The following is a 23883-nucleotide window of genomic DNA, read 5'->3' as shown; positions in this document are numbered from 1 at the left end:
AAGGAGATATTACAAAAGCCAACAGCTCAGAAACTCAGCTGTGTGGGGGAACATATCCAAAGGTATTCACCCACCAAAGAGGCAGGTAGGATCTGCAAAGCCTCTTTGAGTTAGATACTTAAACCCCTTGAGGTCAGGAGAATTAAGACCACAGCTCAGGTGAAAGTGGAAGTGTCTCTAGGTGCCACGTATCTTTTTTAGTTCCCAATACAACTCTACAAAAACTCAAAATACACAATAACCTTTGGTATCAGTGGAAGTTTCAAACTCCTGCTTTTCTGAGAGGCTTGTTTTGGGTCTCAGCTACTTTCTTGGGCTGGCTGCAGCACAGCTTCAGGCGATTTTGTGGTTTGCATTGTCCAAGAGATCTATCAGCAGCATCATAAACATTCTTGGTGACATTAGAAACAAAAGGCAAAGGACCATAGCAGTATTTTTGTGAACATGTGCAAAAACACTCCAGAAGAAGCTAAGGCAGAGCCCTGACAGCTGCTGCAGCATTGGCACAGCAACGGGAAAAGGGCAGGAACCTGATGAGAGGGAGAACCCAAGAAATTATTGAATTGGTTTTATTCAAAGTTTCCACATAGAGGAGAATTTACCTTTGGCCTAAAACCAGGAATGAAAAACTCAGTCCAAAAAGAATGCTTTGGCCAGGGCCATGTACAGCTTGAAAAGGGGGCTTCTTGTGAGAGCTGTGGTTTGTCTGGCATCTGCTATCACATGTTTTACATTTTCCTTTCTTAATGACATTATGCTCCCTTTAAGTACTGAAAGTAACAGAGATTTAATTATTTTACCCATTTTCCCATATGTTCTAGAGGTGCACTAGCATCATTTGCCAATTTATTCAATTTTATAAGTATTGAAGGGATTTTGAATGTACAATAGTCTAAATTATTCAGCCCAAATTTCATTTCATCAATGTTTTATGTTCATTTTCTGTGACACTTCTGTTCCACAAAAAGAGTCAATTGTCTTTTGCAAAAGGTGGTACTTGGACCAATATACAATATAATGTTTCAAGCACACTGAAATATAATGATATACACAGACTACTCCAAGAAACCTCTCTTTTCCAGTATTTTCCATAAATCTTAACCCTGAAACTGAAAAGATTTTTTTTTTCCTAAAGGAAAGAGCAATATGTACTTGGTAAGGTCTATGCAAAATATTAAAATAAAGTTTATATAAAGAGAAAAACACGACCCTGATGCTTGATAAAAAGGCATGATGGCTTTTAAGTGTACTGGCTTATTCAAATTCAATTATTATTCAAATAATTGAATAATTCTCAATTTCAAAATTGGTGCAAACACTTCAGTATGAAAGTAAAATAATAGTACAGTCACTTTTTGCTGAACTCAGCCGAGCTAACCTCTCTCAAGGCACTTCCACTGATTTCCTACAAATGGGAAAGAAAGGAATGCTTTACTCACTTTGGTGAGTACCTCCTCCCATGGCTCATGTCTATGGCCTGGGGAAGATTAAAAGAGGGAGGTCAAACAGCCACTGAGGCAGGAGGCTGCTTATGCCACATTTGGTCCGCTCTCTCTTTATGACCCAAAAATTGTCTCTCCAACCACCCCCAACTTTACCCTCTTCTTTTGTGGGGAGGCTGAACCAGGACCCTCCAAGGAGCTGCCAGGCAGAAGGAACCCAGGGAGATGCAGCTCATCACAATTGTTGGGACACTGAAGTCCCCAGTTTGCTTCTCTCAGAAGCAGTGAGTGATGCTGCATTCGATTTGGGCCCCAGCATGCAGAAGAGAGGGAAATCAGAGGATGTATCCAGGAAGGGACAAACACTTTAGAAATGTTCATGTAAGAATGACTCTGGAAAATGGTAGCATTCCTTATAAACCAGGGGAAAAAAGACAATACTGAAACTTGGTAATTCCCTCTGCAACAACAGAACAGAACTTTCCCAGTCTTCCAAAGAGGGTTTGAAGATGACATTTATTGTTTTACACTTCAGTGAGCAAAAGATGCAGAAAACTAACAGAAGAGAGCAACAAGTGTATTTACACAGCTAGAATTTCAAGAGGAGCAGCTGCATTTTAAAAGGAAGGAAAGGCCACTTTCTTCTCTGAAGCTGGATTTAAGGAACACAGAAAAAAACGAGCTTTATGCTATTTGTATTAAAGATTTGTCTGGTTCAGAAACAAAATAGAAATTCTTTATCTGAAAATTAATGCCTGCAAAGTGACCAGAAGGCTTCAAATTTTTTTCCAAAAAGAGATTTTTTTTTAATATGAATTATCTCTTTTCCTGATTAGCAAACCAAAAGTATGAAATTGTTTTCACCCTGGCTATATCCAGCTAGATCAAAGCACTGGCCCAAGAACATACTGTACCTGGTTAGTTATGAAGAAAATCCAAGAAATTCAAGCATCTACCTCTCCTGATAAAGTTATCACCCCAGAATACAAACATGGGCTCTTCATGCCTATACTGACAGATACATGCCCAGATGGTTTTATTACTTTTTTGTTGCAGTTATTACTTTAGCACAAACAGTATCTGCTCTGCTTTGGGAACAGAGTTCATGCCCAGTCCTAGACAAATCACTGAAGTTCATTCCACCATCACTTCTCTTGCCAGGTCTCACAGAGAAAAGTTTATTCCATACCTGGAAAAACCATCCCCTCTGATAGATACCAGAGGGCCACATCTCTCCCAGGAATTGTGGGTGCCTGTGGGCCAGTGAATGGCACAGGGACACCCTGTGAGGAGCAGTGCATACTTCAGCATATTCCTAAGAGTTAAACATCACTGTGATGGCTATTTTCAGTGAAGACAGAGAAAAGAATCTACACCCACATCTTTTGAATGCACAGAGTCATCAATAAAAGGAGTCTCCTGGTCCAAGCCATAAAGTCATAAATCGAGGCAAAACAAGCCATTGACCTGTTTTTATTCTTATGGAGATACACCACTGCAGTGAGGGTTTAAGGCCATGTCAAGTCCTGCTGCATAAATCAGCTCTCTCCTACATAATGGTGTGAAGGATAAATCCAAATGCACACTGGCAGCCAAAACAGGAGAGAGGTATTGTGGTGGGGGGCTACTGGCTGGATGCCAGATGCCCACCAAAGCCAGTCCCTCACTCCCCTCCTCAGATGGACAGAGGAGATAAAATACAACAAAATACTCTAGTTTGACATAAAGACAGGGAGAGATCGCTCACCAATTACTGCCACAGGCAAAACTCAACTTGAGGAAAATTAATTTAATTTATTACCAATCAAATCACAGTACAGTAATGAGAAATAAAACCAAATCTTAAAAACACCTTCCACCTCATCTCTCTGTTCTTCCCAAGCTCAATTTCACTCCTGAATTCTCTGCCTCCTTCCCCACAATGTCGCAATGGGATGAGGAATGGGGGCTGTGGTCAGTTCTTCACACGTTGTCTGTGCTGCTCCTTCCTCCTCAGGGGGAGGACTCCTCACACTCTTGCCCAGCTCCAGTGTGAGGTCCTCCCTGGGGTGCAGGTGGATCTCTGGTACCCCGTGTTCCTCCATGGGCACATCCAGTCTCACCACAGGGAATCTCTGCTACCTCCTCCTTTTCATCTGCACTGACTTTGGGGTCCGCAGAGCTGCTGCTCTCAAATAGTCTCACTCCTCTGACCACAGCTGCAAGTTCTTTCCCCTTCTCTAAAATATGTTATCCCAGAGGCACTGCCACCATCCCGTGGCCAGCAGCGAGTCCCTTTTGGAGCCAGTGGCACTGGGGGACGTGGGGGGAGATTTTAACAGCTGCTCACAGAAGCCACTCCTCCACACACACACAGTATCAAAACCTGGCCTCACAAACCTGAAACAAATGTTCCTCTCTGTTTGGAAAGAGCTGTCCTTTAGGAAGGTGTCTGTATAAATACTACCAAGACTGAGAAATGATTATTATCTTCCAGAGAGCAGTGTTAATGCAGGCTTTAAAAAGAGATCAATGGGCGTTTTTGTATTAGTCACATTTTTGGCAGCTCGTCCATATCTGCAAATACATATTTTAGAAGATCAAATCAGCAGCCAACCCGTGCTACAGACAGAAAAAGGAAGATAGTAAAAGCACATATCATACAATTATATTAGCGCTCCCTCCTAGAGAACGTTTTACAATTATGTCTGACTAGTCAAACCAATTTCTCTTTTCTGCTCACTGGAACATCACCTCTTCTATTTCCTCCAAGCTGACTAGGGCTTTTCTGTTCCTCTTCTTCAGTTCTTTTATTTCACAAATGTTTTGTAAATATGCTCCTTCTTGGATCAGGCTGCACTTAACCTGAAAAGGGTTCACCATTGCCTGGGTTTAAAATGAAAAGCATCAGACAAACAGAGAGAGATCTGGTGAACATCACTGTCCAAAGCCTGCGTGTCCAGGGTCAAGAACAACTCTGCTGAACACAGAACAGAGAAGCAGGTGCACCTGAGAAAAGTCAGACAGCCCAAAAGCACACAGTGCAGAGAATCAGACACAGAACCCACTGACAAACAGTCCTGGGGGAAAAAACAGACTGAGTTTGTTGTTGACTTTGGAGCTGGAGCAGGAATCTGTGTCCCATTGCCTGAGTTCAGCGAGAACTCAAAGAAATTCCTCATTCTTTGTAAACAAGCAGGAGGTACAACGAATATCTGAGCCCATCACCTTTCCCTAACTTCAACTGTCTGCAAGAACCCAGGTCTGGGCAAGTCTCACTCATGTCCAAAGAGGCAGCAGTACATGCAAATGCTTTATAGTTTAAAATGTCGTATGTTGATGCTGACAAGTTCAAGACATGAGAAGAAGTTGCTATGGAAACACATGCAGTATTGCCTGGAACATAAGGCAACATTTTACATTAGGAATTTTTTAAAAAACCAACCTTGGACCAACAAATTAGTTAGTTGCCAAATTAGGTTTAGGATGGGGAAAAATTAGTTCATTATTTGTTCTCAGACAGAAATATTTTTGTTTAGAAACAATAAAGCTAAATGTAATGAAAGCATTTGCATTATATTTTGGATTATTTTCCTTGTCTCAGAGCAAAAAGTAATTTTACATGGAAAGAGTTTCTTTTGAAGCAAATCCATCTCTGTATTCCCCTGTGCCGAAGAAATCACTTTAAGGAATGGTTATGTTCTTTGAAGGGTTAAAACTTTAACTTTTATATAATCTTACTTGCCTGTGTACCCACACTGGCTAACAGAACAAATATAGGAGTAGAACTGACCAGAAAACAGCAGAATTGCACCCTTGGGCAGTCTGGCAGTTCTCAGTTGCTTCCTAAGCCCTGTTTTATAACCCTGTTTGCAACCTGTCACTGCTGCAAGGTGACACCTGCCCTTCCTGGGGTATTGCTTTGCAGTGGCATCTTTCAATGCCAATCTCTTCTGCTTCATTCCCTGCCCTCCCAACAAGCGCAAAAACATTTTTGAATTCCCCAAATAACAGTTTTACTCTGCAGGCCTCACGAAAAGCCTGAATTTAAAACACAATTCCTACACACCCATGTACTCAAGGGGAAAAAAAAGCCTCTCCACTTAATCTTTCTTAGATAAAGCATACAGCCTTTTGTTTTTTTCTTCTGAAAACTTTCTATTAATTATCCACTGGATTTAAAAGACATCATTTATAAAAAGAGGACACAAGGTTCTGCTTCTGACACTTTATTTTTGGAAGTACAGAAGAACATTTGAGCTGCTGGGCATGAGACTGACTTTTTCCTTTCATCTTTTCTTATTTTGAGTATTCTAGAAAATTTCAGTCTACTAGAACTTTTTTTTTTTTTTTGGTGAGTTTGGGCCATCACAGAATTGAAAAATGTACTAATCTGGAATTCAACTTAAATTACTCTCCAGTCTGCAGCTGCAGACCTCATGATTTTTGCAAGTAGAAGGCCAAGATACACTTGTAAACACAGAAGATGGGGTCATGGTATTAGGGTGGCATGATCAACATTTTTGCCTGATAAATTTAATAAAACTCTAAACCAAATTGCAGACATCATTCCTTCATAAATACCTGAGCAGTGTAGGTGGGAAAACCTCTTTTTTGCTACGTTTTAGCGAGAGGGTACTAGGAAACCTGATGACAGTAACTGAAATGCAAAAAACCTTGTGAACTGGCTTGAGAGTAAATGTCCTTCAGTGAATGCAGCAGCAGGCAAACAATGCCAGCAAGTTTTTTGAAAACATCTCATTTAGGGTTGTGTTGTCAAAGACGCCTAAGGAGAGCTGACAGCCTAACACAGATGGGCTCCTCATGTCCTCAAAACCTCAGCTTACGTGGTTACAGTTGAATCCCAACACATCCAGCTTGCTTCAAATGAGGAAAACCATCCCACTGTTGTAGGGAAATTCCCATAAATGCTTCTGGTGAGTGCAGAGCTCCTGTCTCAGCAGGGCTGGAGGCTACTGAATTCAAGGGCCACTGCTGCCACCCAGGCAAAGTGGGTCACAGCAAGAGAAATGAGGAACAGCATTTCTGAGTTTTAAATGCCAGATCCTTTTAACATCCATCCAGCAGCCCATATAAATTCATTTATTACTGTATTTTTAAGCCGTCTGTGCATGGTTGGGTTTTGGCCAGTTTCAGAACAGCCTTTTTTAAATTTTATTTTTTAAATAAAACCCACTTTTTATGCAGATCTTCCAGACCCATAAGATATTAACTTTTACTTTACCTTCTACCTACAACATCAATAACAGTGAAAAGCTAAAATGTTTCTGTTTTCTTTGGAATCTAGTTAATCTGTGTTCCTTAAGAATCTTATAAGAATACTCACACAAAGTAAGTGCAAATTATTAGTACCCGATTTCAATGTTGTTTAAAGCATAACTTTTTCCTCTGCCACACCTCACTTCCCATTTTTTTTCTTACTATTACCTTAAATAAGGTAATAATTATTGACTAAATGTGTCTGTGAAAACTAAATAGGCAGGCTAAATGTAAGGATCTTTATAAATTCAATTCTCTTAAAAATCCACCATATATCTGTGCGAGAAGGACTGAGGCAGAGAAATATGGGAAAGTTCATCTGTAAAGATGCTGAGAGTTTGGCTGCAGTTCACTCAACTTCACAGGGTTCATCACAACAGAATTTGGCTCTCCACTCTTCTGTTTTCCTCACTACTAATGGATACTTTACTATTTAATTAGTGCAGCATGATCCAAATCCCATCAAAGTCAATAAAACTCTTTTCATTTATGTTAACGGGTTTTGGACCAACTCCTGGTTTAATACCAGAATCAAATAAAACACCCCTAGGAAAAGAACAGATATACCAAGCTTACACTTTCAAGTACAATCTTAAAACCTTCCTAAGGTTTTTACCCGCTTTAAAGTAAATCTCATTATTGGACATCTTACAAAAACAGCCGGACAGCTCTTTTTCTGCCAGTCCGATTAAAGTGTCAGAAGGCATCTAAATGTGTGCAGAGCCCCGCTGTGAAAAACCTTCCCACGGCAGAGGGTGACGCCTTCCTGAAGCTTTTCCTGGGGCTCCTTCGCTGTGCAAGGACAGGAGGGGCTCACCCTTGGAGGACAGACCTGGCAACAGAACTGCTTGAAAGGTCCTGCCCCAAACACCCGTTGTTTGTCTGGCAGCACCGCAGTCGTGCCAACACCGCGTCTGTCGGGCTGCTCCGCAGAAAACTTCACCGCCGTCATTCAGCCACTGAGGCTGTTTGGCCAGAGACATCCACACCTGGGCAGGTGGCACCAGGACAGCCAGGGCCCAGCTGAGGAGAGCTCTGTTCAGCAGAACAGTCAGCTCTGGTACAGCACAGCTGAACCTCCATAACCTTTAATCAAACCAGCAGGAGAGAGCACCAGCTATTTTTGTCACACGGAGAGAGGAGGCTTCCTGCTCTTAGCCTATACCCCAGCCGCTGCAGAAAGCGATGAACCACAAAGCAAGCAAAATGACACTATGTAAACAGGGAGATTAAACCCTCTCCTGATACTTTTGACCCATTTTGGCAATACCAAGCAAGCCACACAAAGCCGCCACATCATTTCTAGCATAGCAGCATGGTTTAATTGACTGGCACATTAAACATCAAAGTTCTGTGTAAAGTTTGACCACAGAAATCACATTCAGAAATCATATCCAACTAGTGCTGACTCAGCAGCAGAGCCACAGGACCCTTTTTTTTAAATTCTCAAAAGCCCATACAAAAACCCCAGACTTGTGCTGTTGGTTTTAATGTGTTTTTTTTCATTTCCCACTACTCCAACCTGGCAGCACAGTAGGCTGGGGAACAAATTTCCTTGAAAACAACTTTGGCAGAATCTTAATAGAGAAAGAAGAAAATTCAGGGTGAGGTTCAGAGGTGATTCAGTCCCTTCTGGGCTGGAGCTGTGACCCTTCCCATGGAATCAATCACAGCAGCTCTGGAGAGGACTGTTCTGCAGCACACCAGGACACGTTGGTGATGTGGGCACGTGTCTCCAGCTCCCTGCTCTCATCTGCCCAGTGCCTCTGGGCAGCCCTGACTCACCTTGTTCTGACATGTGCACTGGGTTGGGAGGTGCAGGAACCTCTGTTTGCTCTCCCATGGAGTCAGATTCCAACCCTGTCCTGCAAATGTGCACTGAGGATAAATGGGGTCGTCACTTCTTGCTTCATTCACCCTTCTGGAGCTGCTCATTAAAGGAGAATATTCACTGAGCAAGGATTCTGTTGTGAATTGCCAGGCAATACAGTGTTTCCTGCTCATTCCCGCAGCATGGGCCACTCACAAGCTCTTCCCACCACCTCAGCCCTCCAGTGCCAGTGCTCAGCATCTTGCCCTGCTGACACTGATGTCTCCAACTGCTCTTTCTTTTGGCCTTCTTTCCGACACATCCCTTCCTCTCCCCCAAATCCCACACAGAGACAGTCATCCCACTGCTCTGAGCACTACACTCCTCCACAGGAACCACAGTGCATTTTTCCCCAGTGAAGGAAGACTTTCCACCTCATGAAAAGGAGAGCAGAACTGCCCAGCAGCCTAGCAGCAGCCAGAGGGGAGGGAGGTAGACTTCCAAACAATCTGTGCAGCTTTGGAATTCAAACCCATTCGCTGTGGTGGAGCAAATTCACCAGCTCTTGGCAGCAATTTCAAAGATGGACATTTGCTCCACATTCCTCAGCAAGGGAGGGATGCTGACAAGGTCCCTGGCTCTGTGAAGGTGAGGAGTGAGAATCTACAGGCTCAACCATCCCCTAGAACCACCTCCAGGGAGGACATCATTACAAGGTGAAAGCTGCCTCCACACAGACTAGAAAACACAAGTATTAGGGCTAATCTAGCCAGCGCACTGTGAGACATAGAGGATTAGATTTGACCTGATAGGTCTCTGATGTCAGTGAAAAGTGGTCTTAATATAAACAAATATAAAATGAAAAGGGAAAAAATCCAATGCTTTCCCATAGTGGGATAGCTAGAATCTACTGTAGAACTTGTAAGCAGTGATTCAATACTCCAAAAATTATATCCTTGGGTTAAAGACTGCATGGAGTTCATTCCAGAAGTGCACTATAAAAGTGTTACCTAAGAACAAATATTTCTTAAACCCACAAGTCTAAGCAAACACCTCTTCAAGTCACCCAAAAGGAACACAAAACTGCCAGAAGCAGCTAATTCCTTCAAAGACCCAAGTATATCTATCACGGATGAATTTCACATTACTAGCATCGCATTTATTACACAGTTTTCCTAGTCTTGTCATGATTTCTACAGGCTTGCATAATAACATGAAAATGTCACAAAAATTACAAGAGAATGGAAATCCAGGGGCAGGGAGCCACAAGGCCATCAGCGAGCTTTGTGTGACAAGAAGCAGTGCCTGGAGCTGTGTCTTTAACCCATCTGCCCGTTTGAGACCAAGGACCCCTCAAAGATCCCAGGATTCCCAGTCTCCCTTTCCAGTGCACTTCGTCATTTTCAAAAAACAAACCCTAAATGTGTTACTTAGTGAAATCTCATGAAAACATACACACATTCACAGATCTTGTGTGTCCTGCTGCCTCCCAAGAAGGAGTGTTTCTCTTTTCAAAGCATGGGAGCCTGTAATCCAGACTGTCGGAGGAGGGCATATCTCCACACGAGTGTGAAAACATCTAATTACATAAGGCCAGGTCCTCCGCTAATGCAAAGTGACAGAGCTCCCAGAAATCTGTGGAGACACGATGATGCAGATTAACAGAGGTTTGGCTCATTATAATTGAATGGACCCAACTTCTAATTTTCCCATCTAGTGACAGATTGTTGGAATCCTGACCGCCAGAACCTCAGAGTGCAGTGGGGAGTTGAAAGGAGATAGCATCAGGGAAAGTAAACTCCAGTTTGGCTGAAAGCATATTTATGATCCAGGAGTTTCAATTAGCTGTTGCTGAGTTATCACAAAAGTCTGTTGAACAGATGTGCAATTAGAGTTTTTCTCATGTTGTTCTCTCTTGTGACTCGGGGTTTTCTTGTTGGGGGATTGTATTTGGCGTTTGGGTGGGGTTTTTTTGCAAGTGATGCTAGTTTTATTGAGGTCAAAGCTAACATCTTAGGCAGAGACAGCTCTTCCCACCACCACGCCTCCAGCAGTGCAGAAGCAAAGAGAGGCAGTCTCAGCAGGAAAATCTTGCTCCTTTCTCTTCATAGGAAGATGGAGACAGAAAAGCTGTCACAATGAGCCTGCAAATTCAAGGCAGCTGGAATTGCCTCATCCTCCTGGCATGGACTGGAGGGTTTCTCCTGATCCCTCCCCCTTGCTTAATGCATCACCTCTCCTGTGGTGGGGATGTGGTGTGAGGCAGAAAGGGAAGAAGGTTCAGCAGAGCTATTTCAGGTTTAGAGGCACACAGTTCTGTCCTGTTCCATCCAGCACACGGGATATAAACAGCCATGGGAAAAGCTGCACTTGAGCTTCTCATACTCACCTCCCTCCCCACCACCACGGCATCAGGGGACAGAGAACAAGGTGAAAGACAAGGTTATGACGTGGAATACTCCATGGCCTGCTTTTTGTCCCAAATACTCCGCTAATCAACCTGTCCACACAAAGCCAAATGGAGCCAGCGAAACTAAACACATTCACTTCAGCAGCTTTGGAACAGACCCAAAAATCAGCTACTTGCCGTGGGACCTCCCTGGCCCTTATGTAAAATGATGCAGGATCATGACACAAACATTGACAGAGATCTGGGGTTTTTCTTGTGTGATTTTCTGTTTAGATAAATGCAAGATTACGCTGTTTTTTCATAGGTTCAGCACTTTTATTCTATTTTATAAGATGCATATGATTATTGTTGGGCTTAATTTGACTGCAGTGGACTAAGCACTTTATTTTCACAGAAAGTCATTACATTCTCCTGCTGAGGAGTTTAAATTAATTCAAAACATCTTGTAAATGGTCTTGTCTTTCTTTGCTTGTGTATTACTTATCCAGACTGAGTTTCATATTCTTCTTTCAGAGTACTAAATCATCCTTTGATTAATCCTGTTTTTACACTTGCTGCTTATGTCAGCCTTAATGTGCTGTAACTTTGCAAACAAATTTAATATTGACAGATACCTCTTAGCACTTATTTGGGAATTAAATATTTTGGTTTACTGATGAATGGTGGACTTGCCATTTTTAGAATGAAACCTAAAACTATTAGAAAACTCTGATTTCAAGTTTGGTTATAAATCTAAAATCAATCCAAATTCATCTCTAAACCTTCTTTATCCCTGAGGTCCTTAGTGGTGTAAAATTTCTGCTTCTGGGTTTTGGGGTGGGGTTTTTATTGTTGTTCACAACAGATAAAAGATTGTGACCTTATGTACATTCATGGTGCTCTACAGAGAGCATTTTGAAGTCTGAAAGACACCATTTTATCCAGCTATTACTTTAGGTATATAAAAATTTTTATACATTTTCAGTCTTGCAAGCTTCAAAGCCTGTCATCTTCCAATATAACTCCTGTCACATGAGAGTGTTGGCACGTGAAAGACTCTTGGCCCAGCTCAGCTGTCTTCATCATCAGGTAGTGATTTATTTCTCAAAGACTGTTTCTTAAATACATTCTGGTTTGAAGAATGCTTTCTGAACAACATCTCACATTCCTTCCACAGCTCCTCTGCTTGGAGAAAGAAAAGCCTTGCAATTTTAGCACTCTGAAAAATGAAAAAGTATATTCTTCTGCATATGAGTTGGATGAACATGATTTACCCAAAAGGCATGATTTAAAACAAATAAACCCACTACTAAAGCAGTAACCACAGCCTGTGCTGCCACCTACCCTTGGTTAATCTCTGTTTTCTGTAGGCTCCTTTCCCAAAGCGTGGGCTCTGTCCTGGGAGTGGGAATGCCCTGCAGGTGAGGTGATGGTCTTGGGCACCAGCCCTTGCACCAGCCTTGGGGGTCACACACTTCACCGTGGGAGAAATGCAAGGTGCAGCTGTTAAGGGCAGTTATTGGATGTTAATTGTGCCTTTTGCATATGGGGGCAAGAGCAGAGAAATGAGAATCACAGAACCAGAATCATTTAGGCTGGAAGAGACTTGGAAGATCTTTAAGTCCAACCGTTAACAGAGGACTGTCCAGTCCACACTAAACCACGGCCCCAGGAGCCACATCTGTACTTCCCTGAGCAGCCTGTTCCAAGGTTTGACAGCCCTTTTGGTGAAGTTTTTCCTAACATCTCATCTAAAAAATTCAGCAAGTGCTTGGAGTAAAATCTGTGCTTTCCCCTCTTCCTTTCTAAATTCTATCATTTCACTCTATTTGAATTAAAATGTAAATGGTGCATTACTATGCTTAGCTCTTGAAATAGTTTTACTCCCAAGAAAGTAAGCCCTTCTTTCCTGTTGGACTCCACGTATTATTTTGACTTTCTCCATTCTATAATCTACAATACTCATTAAATCATGCCAAAAAAGCACATGTTCAGAAACAAAACTTAAAAGAGAAATCCCTCCCACAGACTAAACTGTGCAAGAGTAGTCCTGAGTCTGCAGTGCCCGTCCCGGGTGTGTGGTGTGAAGGTGCCTTTGGATGGGTTTGCCTGAGGGGCTGATGCACGTCCAGAGCTCCACTGGACATGCTGGAAGCTGCTGCTGCAGCCCAGCAGCCCCCAGGGCACAGAGAGAGGAGGCAGGGGTGAAAGAGGGACTGCCCACAACCTTGGGAGGCAGGCACAGCAGCAGGCTGAGAGAGCTGCACTCAGGGCTCCTCTAGAAATTTGCTGTATCATTCACAAAATTCAATGCCCCCTGCTATTTCATGGACTGCTTCTTGTCAGGATTTTAAGTGATGCAGTAAAAGAAAAGAGCTGCTGGCCAGCCTGCTCTTTAGCCAGCCTGCTCTTTGGCAATGCAGCTTCTTCTCCATACATCCACTTCATTATCCTTACAGTGACGGTAAATCAGAAAACTCGCTAATAAAGGTTTAAGGACTCAGGGCCAACATCCAGGCGTGGCTCTGTGCTACCCTAAACCTCAGGCAGATATTTTTATTTCATGTTTTTCAAAAAACAGCTTAAATGTTCATCATATGCCAAGTATTTCCTTCCAGTTTTCTTGCCTCAAAAAACTGTAAAAATCATTCACCTTCATTACAGGGCAATAACAGCAACCTATAGTCCATGTGCTTAGTAAAGAGAAATAAATGCATAAATTACCTGTATCTAGTTACAGACAGAAGGAGTTCTTCTTATCCACAGATACCAGTGATGTCCACTGACTTTCTCATTACAGGATTAATAGGCTTCACACTTAATTTCAGTGGAAAATAGATTGTAATTTGTCCCCTGAGGTCCACCAGGCTAGAGGTTAAATGCTGGGAAAAAGCAGCCTGACCATAAAATGAAATCCAAACACAGAGGTGGCAACTACAGGAAAAGTTAAAGGGAATGACAGCAGGAAAGAAATTTAAGGAGCTGTATTTATAGCTCACCACATCAAAAGAAAAGTAGTAACACTGTACTTTGCAGGTGGAAGAGTCAGAAAACACCAGGGGTGCTGGGCAATTCCAACCTCTGTATTCTCCACAGAGGGTTTCATAAGTGAAGAATTAATGGTGTCTTTATTTTGAAGAAAAGGGTCACAAATGCAGCAATAAAGGGGCAAAATACTAAATTATACATAAACCAATTTAAAAGGAATTAAAGAATATGTAAACTTGGCTGTTAACACTGAAAAACTTGAACACACTTGGGATGCCAAGACCAAAAAGTAACAGCAAGTTGTACAAATGGGACTTCCACTTCAGCAAGGCAAAGATCTGGGAAACAAACAGATCAGTAGATGCAGTCCTACAAGGGGCATGAAGGGGACGGGGAAAAGAAGTATATAAATTAATGGTGAGGGCAGATTCTCCCTGTGGCATTAGACAGGATAAAATGATACTGAAGTTACCATGAGGTAAATGAACCCCCCCTACTTGGGGGGAGCCAAGAACACACACCACTGCACAAAGTCTCTCAGAAGCACACACAAGACAAAGCGCACAAGGTGTAAAGAGAAACTCATCTGTACTGTAAAATGACACCTTCAAAACAACATACTTGGGATGATTTTCACTGGCCTGCTCATTTTTGAGGCTTTGAGAAAGAGAACTGGAGTCTCTGTCTTTTCCTTGAGGGAAACACTTACTTTAAAATTCTTTCATTAAACAAAAAGCAATTACCTAGAAGAAAAAGCAAAAACATTGATGAGGAGATTCACGCTTACAACTGCAAGAACTCCAGATCTGAAGAAAGTACCAGACATTAAGAGACCTGGGAATAACTGAGATCTATAACAGAAGCTGTGATTTAGATATGAGGAAGCAACGTGCTCTTCTGCACTTGAAGAGGACACTCTTCTTTTCAATGTTACAGTTTAATAGAACAGTGCTGAAAATAGCGTGTGAAATGTGGGCCTTTCATTTGCAGACTATTAAAACTGGGAACCCGCTGTGTCAAGACTCTGCAAACAAAGATGAATTTAAAACACACTCAGATAAAGGGGCTAAAGGAACCAGATGTGATGTGTTAGAGAACTTACTGAAACTTTGGAAGAAAGAAGGCAATAAAGGGACAAGGTGATCCGAAAAGGAGGGTGTGCACATAAGAGCAAGGTTGTACAACCCCCTGCAAGACACTCAAGACCTGCTCCCTGGTCCTGTTTCAATCAGACCCACTAGGAGAAATGTCCTAGTGTGCCGTTAAGTAACGGCATGACCTGCTTACAAAGCAACAGTCACCATAAATAAAAGGTACTCAGAAGTAGGTCGAATAAAACCACTGGTGTGATATCTGGAGAAAAGGTCCTGCTCCATGCAACAGCTGGAATTCTGGTTGATCTAAAAAAGAAATTTTTTAGCCTTCTGTAGAAAAAAGTAAACATGTAACTAACCTGAACTGTGGTAATGCCTTGCCATTTGCAGGAGTCTCGAATCCCCAGGGAACACCCTTGCCACACCAGGAGGAAGCAGTGAGCTAGCAGGTGAGTGAGCTAATAGCACTTTTTGAGGGACACACCTTTGGAAGCTAAGGAGGGACAGACTTCTCAAAATAGATGTTCTGCTTGCCCCAGAAATTAATTATGACCTTCTCAAAATTAGTTCCTATATTTGGGTCTTTCGAGATGGAAAGCAGGAGACACTAGGCACCTTTCCTTGGATGTATAGAGTTTAATATTCTGGTTGGAAAATTAGTTTTTGTGTGGTCAAAGGGTATAGTACAGCTGAGACACTGCTACAATGAGGACAATGCAACACAAGGTCAAATAGGACATAAAGAAATAGTTATGTTTTATCCAAAGGCCTACAACATACCACAAAGATGCCAGTTTTGACTGCCTGAGGATACTCTGTCCAGATGGTGTCCACCTGTATGATGTAGGAAATTACTTGCTCTGCTCTCAGAAAGAATGTAGGTGAGATGATCCATGCACAGAAGAGGCAAAGAAAAAAAAAAAAAGAAGAGTATTTACTGATGACAGAGTCTCTTTTAAGGACAGCAGAGGATAATTTACTCCAGTTGGAGGCTGAATCATAGTGTTTACACTCTTTGTGTGTCACACCATAACTTTTAAAAGGGAAAGCCTGTGCAATTTACAAAGCAGAAGGGGCCGTCCAACTAGGCCAGGGAAATGAACAGCAGAAACCCAGAGAATGGGTTACAAAGCAAAGTCTCTGTCCTGTGAAAACATGGACATGCTGGAGTGTTAGGCATCAAAACAGCTCCATTGCTTTGCCAGGAAACACAGGCCTTTTAAATGATGTGTGCAGATGGGGATGTGCAGTCAGGTTCTCATTTTTCTAGAATTTACATACATGCTTAGCTGACCCATGTGGAAACCCCAGCTGAATTCAAAGTGCACCTGAAAAAGGGTTAATGGGGATCCCCTGATCATCTGCAGAGGAAGGGCTGCTGTATCCTCAATGAGAATGGCTTTTACATTTTGTTCTATACTGTGTCACAGAAATTATCTGTACTTCTTTTGTCACTGTACTACAGTTCTACTTGTCAAAAAGGCCCACAGTGAATTTTGCCATTAAAAAAAAAAAACCACAGATGGCGACTTTGGTTTGATTTTGGCTTAATTTAATGAGAAAATGCTCCCAAATTAAAAGATTATATATGCCAAATTTTGATCTCCTTAAAATGGATGCAACCCCATCATAATGTAAATGCTATGAATTTAGCATTCAGAAAAGGAATTACGGGAGTTATTTGTAGTAGGCATCTGTTTTAACTGTCAGGCACTAGACCTGAGCAGACTTTGAAGATAATATTGTGCTACCTTGAGTTCTGCTTTTTTGCTACATCGCAAACCAGTGTAATCCAAAAACCAGATCAAAAAAAAAACCCCACGACTAAATTGTAAATCCATATGAAAGCAGGAGATGGATGTCTAAAAGGAAAAATAACACGGTTACATAAGCATGCCTACCTTCTCCTGGTATATTCACTGTGAGCAGCTCCTTCACCCTCTTATCCCGGTAAGTTACATGTCCCACCTAAGGTGAGTTAGATTTCACCTTCAACTCTGTGGGCAGTTTCAAGAAAGCACCTCTGTCAGGACACTATATAACAATATAACCTCAAAATTCACTGACTTGAAAGAGATCAAGCTCATGCTCAAAGGGAAGAAGAACTATACTAAACAAGGCTAGACTTCACAAGGTGTCTAAATGCCTTCAGAAATGCAGGGAAGGCGGCAGGAGGAAGGGGAGAAAGCTGAGGATTTCACATGGATATCTGGAATGGCTCTCAGGAAACACCATTGACTGGATCTGAACATGAGATTCTACATTTACACTCTAGAAATTAGATTACATGAATACAACCCTGTAAAATAAAAACTGAGGAAAAAAGCTTTGTCCTCTGATTTCGAACAGGAAAGAAAATACTCATAATATAAATAATACCTAACAATGTCTTGGGACAACTGGGAGACGTGCATTTGTATTGACAGCAGCCAAAGCAACAGCCAGGTCCTGAGGATCCATGACTGGTTAGGAAAGAGAAATGGATCACCACAAACCCACCAGGTGAGCCCAGGGCTGCAGATACTGTAGCACTGGGCATGAGTAGAAAAAGCACTGCTGGTGTCCCAAGCATTTCTAGAAGAAGCAGAGTCTGGGCAGGCAGCCAGGCAGCAGGCTGCTCGCAAACAGTTTGGGAGGGTTAGCACAGAGCACAGGAAAGACTGAAATGTTGTAGAGCAAACCCTGCCTGGTTCATCACAAGAACAAACAAGTCCACTGCACTTGTACGGTGTCTGTCTTGGTACCCCCAGCCACGTAATGCTTACAGCTCATTTAGAAAACAACCAACCAGACATGGCTTGAAAAGCTCAGTTTCTGTATATCTTCTTCTAACAACTTTCCATTTTGATGACGATGCTGTGAAATTTTTGGAGAGCTGATCTTTTATCTTTAAAAAGGGAAGAGGATTATACTAATGGAGCCAAAGTAGGACATCATGATGTGTTACTGAAATTGAAGTTCCTTCCTCTGCTTCAGTGGGTGCAATCAGATGACATGGATTGTTCACCATGGAGTAGTGATCCTCAGTCTTCTCAATCCTGTCAATACATCTGACTCTGCACTGCAGCCTAAGTTAATCATGTGTTCATCATCCACTTCAGATGTGGTGTTGATATGGTGTTCTTCCTGTCTAAGTACACATTCTAGCTCACAAACCTCAAATGTCAGGAGGAGACTGGGAGGGAGTTTATGCCTCTGAATTTCCTCAACCAAATAGTGCCATCCTGTCAACCTGAAGAAGACATTTTTGGCACATCTGCCTCAAGCACTGCAGAAGTATTTATCAAAAATCTAGATGTGTAAAGAGTTCTCCTACAATGGCAGGTTCAACTGCTGAGGTGAAGAAAGACAGTTTCCATAATTAGGCAATAATCCGAAAGTATTAACATAATCCTAATTTCTTGTTGCTTTATAGTATTTTTTACGGCATCCAAGCACTTCTCCTTCACAACCCTTGGAGAGGACAGCCAGCTCCCACATCCTCCAACTGCATCCAAAAGCAAGAATCTGGCCAAGGACCAAGAACATACTGGAAGCACAGCACCTTCCACCACAGCCTGCAGGCCATGGAGAGCTGACCAAGCTTGTTCTGCTCACTCAGTGGAGAATTGGTTTGAATGCTATCAGGTCAACCAAGATGGTAACAAGTTGTCCAGAGCGTTTCTATCTTAAGTGGGAAAGCTTTCACAGTTTTGTTTTTTTTTTTTTTTTAATATGGTAAAAATCACATTCATAATTCAGAAAGCTGTTAAAAACCTATTGATTAGCTTTAACTTTGATTCTTCACCCACAATTTTTAATGACCCACTCCAGCTCTGACAACACACCTAGACGGCATACTTCAGAAGTTCTCTTCATCTGCCTCAGATCTGATTTTTAGGTCAATAAATTTTTCGTTGACTTCTGATACAGAAAACCGTGAGCACGCAAACTAATGCGAATCTCCTCGGTCAGGGCAGCAAATCTTCATCATTTATAGTACGGTTCAAAAGTCCCTTCACAGATCTACTATTTTCATGTCAATTCCTCCCAACAACTTCTCATTTGGCAGTACCAACTCCACCAGCCAGACTTTTCTAAGACAAGAACTAGGAAATAAGACACAGTTGGCAGCGCAGTGCAAACCAAAGGGATTTTCAAAGGAAATAACACCAGAAGTTGGCAAGGTGGCAGATGAATTTGCTGAATTAAACCAGACTCAGTCAACAAAAGTTTGCAACATAAAAATCAAAGTAGGACACTTCAAGTCCAGTATTGTTTCAGCCCTGATGGCTGATGCAGAAGACAGAAGACCACAAGAAGCACAGATGGATGTCAAATCACCTTCAGAAGCAGGCATTTCAAAAATAAATACTAGAAATTAAATTAATCAAGTTCATAATGTAAAATCTAACACTTGTCAGTTGATAACTCGGTTGTAAGAGAGATACACCATCCCTATCTCCAGAATTCCCTAGAAAACATGGTGGAAATACTTGGGCCCACTGAAAAAAAACTAGGTGTGAAGTAAAAAACAGACATAGAAAAACAGTTGAGAATAGTTTTGTCCATGTCTTTATTCAGATCCACATGCCAATAAACCCAAGAAAAGCATACAGCCCAGTGGTCTCTAAGTATGTCTTGCTGGCAGCACATTGCTCCAAGGACTCCTCAATACTCCTTGCAAAAGCAAGAAATGAAAGGGAAAGGGAAAGACAATTACAAGCAGTATTAACTTCTGTAGTTACTTGCTTATTATTTCTGTCCACAGAATAGAAAGAGAAGCGGTTTTTGTGGAAACATTGGTATAATTCCTTTAAGTTTGTGTAATTCTATTGATAATCTCTTTTATACACTCACCCCACAAGAAAGAAAGGAACTGAGACGGAGGGAAAGGGTAGAGATGGAACATGGTACCCAAGAGGCTAGAGTTCAATTTGTTGTTCCAAAACAGATTTACTGCACAATCGCAGCGAAATCTTTACAGCCTGAAGGTATTGAGGCAATGCCTCCTCTAGGAAGGCTTCAGTGACCTGGGCAAAAAAAATACATCTCTGCCCTGCAACATCTACCACGTAGATGCACCCTGGAGGAAGCAGTAATCCATTTTCAAACATAGTAGCAGAACCACAGAAGTTGTAATTCTGTGTGAAAATCATCCAGATTAGAATGTGGCACCTCCCAGCCCAGATCAACTCTCCAGCTTCTTCTAATGAGAGAAGAAGGCTGGCATATGGGTTGGGCATACAGGCTGAAAACTACAATTCCTTTGGCAGCTTTCTGGATTCCAGTCATTTATTAGTGCATTTATTATTGCATTGAGGCCTGGCTTCACTCCTTTACATTTGAGAAATTACAAATGTGAAAAGAGCGGTAATTTATAAAGTCTTTTCATTTATATTTCCACTTAATTTTATAAACCATTCTCATTCTTTGTCATTTGTATGCAGCATGAGGCATTGGACCTTCAGAGTCTCATCCAAAGTTTGGCTTTAATTCCTGTTCTATTTTATCATAACATTTTTTTCTAAACATAAGGAGCCCACACTCAGACTGGAAGAAAGCAGGAACAAGCTCCCCTCCTGCCCTTACAGTCAACACCTGTGCTGAGGAGAAGAGCACAAGGCAAGGAGTAGCCATCAACAGGATCTTCCTCCATCTTTCAGCACAGATGAACAAGGAAGAAGAGATTTGGCTCTGCCCCAGCTCAAAAAGTAAAGAGCAAGTAAATCTTGAGCCAGTAAATGTGCCTTACACAAAATGATCTGTGCTAGATACAGGGAGAGCACAGAACTTTTGCTTCCCCCCCGAGGCAGAACTGCAGGCTCACACTCTGCTCCCTGAAAGGCTCTTCCTGCTCAGTCCTGGTGCTTCTCTTACCCTCAGCCAGCTGTCCACATCAAACAACTGCAGCATTAAAACCTGCTTCTCAAAACAGGAATGCACATGGCTAGGAGAAACCACAGGAAAGGAAAGACTAAGGGGAAAAGTATTTGATTCCCTTCCATTCTTAGATAGCCAACATACTATCTCCATACATGTCATCCTCTTGGCACAGCAAATGAACAACTTCCTATGACTAAATAAACAGAAATACAACTGACTCCTACTGGCTCTTTACACAGAGACAGAATGCATTACAATTAAGCAATCTCAAAATTACAAACTCTAAAGACTATAGCAAGGAAATACAGGCTACATAAACTGGTTGTAAAAATAATATAGCCCTTCTCTCACTAAACAAATTGCTGTACAGTATTTACTGCTCAAATGCCCGTATGACAGTTTAGGATGTCAGGGACAAACCATGATAATCTGAGTGCTGAACATGCACTCCAGAACAGAAAGCTGCAGCCAGTTTTAAAACACACAGCTTTGACAAATGTATCACAGGGAGCTGTTTTGCTCATAAAACTTAAAGTCTTCTGCAACTTTTCATCAATCACTTGATTAGGCAATGAAACTCACCAAGTGAAATATCCAAGAAAACAGACTCTGAATAAATTAAAATTTTCCAGGACAAAACCATATTTTACCTATCAAATCTGTTTCCACGGCAGTCCAGCCATCATTTAGGATTAACTCTTTCAAACATTTACCCTTGCAGGCTGGAAGTTAGAAGTGGAAGAGGATGCTGAGAACTTGGCACTTAACCTTCTGGTTTAGAGCATCAAACCCCTCAAGTAACTTTACCAAAAATCAACATAAATGCTGGTTTCAGCTGTTCTGCTCCAGAGTAGCTGCCTCAGAGTATGTGCTCAAACTTCTAGTGCCACTGTCTGTAAAGCAGCTCCTGGTGCAGCGCAGCTATTCCCACACAAGGGAACATTAGTTAATTTGCATTCACAGTTACCATATGAGGTGTGAGTTTCTGACAGTCCACACATTTTATATTTAAAGACTGTAGGAAATTAATATAATTATCTTTGATATAATAACAAAAGTAACTTACCAGTCCATCGCAATTGCTGATAGCAACTGAAGCATTTGGCAGATCAGTGATATCCCCAACATAGAGGCAATTCCCATAGAGAGGTTCAATATGAGTCTCCTCAGAGTCCTCCTGCCACTCAACTGTTGCTCCAGGGGCCACGAGCCTGGAGTTTGGCCGCAACCTGAAGTGAAACTCTCTTCCAAAAACAGTGACATTGTAAAATATCTGCTCATTTGCTGTTTCACGTTGCGAGTCCTCCACAGCTCTCCTGAAGCGCGCTTTTGGCGGTCCAGACACCAAGTGGGATAGGAACCTGCCCTCTGCATCGGTGCTTGTGGGGATGACAAGGCTGTACTCCTCTATATTCCTCAGGATTGAATCTTTACAGGGAGAAAGCAAGAGAGGACAGAGATACTAGAACTAAACATATCCTGATGCCACGGGATTTTTATTCCATTATTCATTAGCACAGCAGACACTTATATAAGGCAGATGGACACACTGCACTCTTTGCAGGCACTTGGTTCACCTGCATGAAGTGCGCAGAGTTTACTCAAACTTGCCTTTTCTTCCCCAAAATACCAGACGGCAGCCTGAGCCTCCCCACCCTGCCAGGACCCCGCACTCCTGCCGTCTGCAGCGAGGTCCCGCTCCCCTTCGCCACCCAGCCGGGATCCCGGACCCCTGCACACCCAGTCAGTGACCGGGTCGCCTGGGGGACTTTGGGGGTTTCCCGGGTGGCCAGCGTTGAAGAGAGGTCGTTGATTCACTTCTGGACCGCTCGCAGGGGCAGGGGTAGGGGCTGCCTTTGCAGGTGGTAAGCCTGCAAGGCAAAGGCACGTCCCTCAAACTACCCCCGGTGCGGCGGGTTTGAGTCGAGCGGTGACGGGGACGCCGCGGGCGGCGATCGGGAGCGGTCTCAGAGGGAAGCCCGGGAGTTTTGGACGGAGGCGATGGCCCGGGCAGGAGGAGGAGGAGGCAGACGAGCTGCCATGTGTTTCAGCCCGCACGGGGAACCCCAAGCACCGCTCCCTGCCCGCCGGGGCTCGCCCGCTCCGCGGGGCAGGCAGCGGGGGCTGCGGGCAGCGGCGCAGCGCTGTCACTGCCGGGCGCTCCCGCGTCCCTTCCCCGCCGGCGGCTCGGCTGCCCGGTCCCCGTCGCCCGCCTGCCGCTCGCAGGAAACAACTGGAAACCCGGCAAAAGTAGCCGCAGAAGAAGTTCAAGGGGAGCCGAAAGCCGCGAGGCGACGAGCCGCTACTTGGGACGGGCGGGCTGCGGGCACCGGCCGGCGGCGGCGGGGCGGGGAGAGCAGCCCCGAAGGCGTCCCGGCGGAGACCTACCTCTGTCCCCGGGGCGCCGCAGGGCGCCGGCCGGCAGGGCGAGCGCGCAGCAGAGCAGGACGCAGGCGATGCCCGCGGGAGGGTCCATCGCGGCGGCCCCGGCCAGACGCGGGGGCCGGCGCGGGGGCTGCCCGCAGCCGGGGCGGGCCAGGCGGCAGCCCCGCTCCGCGCCGCTCAGCGCTGCCCCGCGCCCCGCCGCCCGCGCATTCGCCCAGCCGCAGCCGCAGCGGCAGTGGCGGCCGCGCTCCCGGCTCGCAGCGAAGCAGAGACACCAGGAGGCGGCGGGGGTATAGTACTGGAAGCACAGGGCGTGCGGAGTGAAGTCAGGCTGATTGACAGAGGCGCTGCCACACGGCGCAGCCGGGCCGCGGGGAGCGGGGACGGGCCGCGGGCAGCGGGGACGGGACCGCCCGCCCCGGCCGGGCAGCCCCCGCACCGCCCCCGCCGCGCTCCGGGCAGCCCCGGCCGGCAGCGCCCGCCCCGCGCCGCGCCCCGCTCCGGGACCGGCCCGCCGGCGGGGACGGGAGTCGCCAGAACAGTGTGGAGGCGGAAAGAAACGCCCCGCGTCGGGCTCGGGAGCCCCCGGGCTCCGGGGCAGCGTCCCGCTCCCGAGCCCCGCGGGCCGCGCCCGTCCCGGCTGTGCGTCCG

General features: G+C 44.0%; 1 protein-coding gene across 1 annotated transcript in view; it reads right to left on the bottom strand.

Annotated features, from left to right (window-relative positions):
- ADAMTS2 (ADAM metallopeptidase with thrombospondin type 1 motif 2) overlaps positions 1-23323 on the bottom strand; it is a 174610-nt gene extending 151287 nt beyond the window's left edge. The window contains exons 1-2 of the mRNA XM_040078471.1: positions 23236-23323; positions 21914-22275 (exon numbers count right to left, since the gene is read on the bottom strand). Coding sequence (XP_039934405.1) covers positions 21914-22275; positions 23236-23323 — 450 coding nt within the window. The remainder of the gene's footprint in view (positions 1-21913; positions 22276-23235) is intronic.
- Positions 23324-23883: the final 560 nt, after the last annotated feature.

Source organism: Hirundo rustica, chromosome 14 (genome assembly GCF_015227805.2).
Source record: "Hirundo rustica isolate bHirRus1 chromosome 14, bHirRus1.pri.v3, whole genome shotgun sequence".
In the NCBI taxonomy this organism is placed as follows: domain Eukaryota; kingdom Metazoa; phylum Chordata; class Aves; order Passeriformes; family Hirundinidae; genus Hirundo; species Hirundo rustica.
Note: the sequence above shows the minus strand (reverse complement) of the source record. Positions and strands in the feature narration are given on the sequence as shown.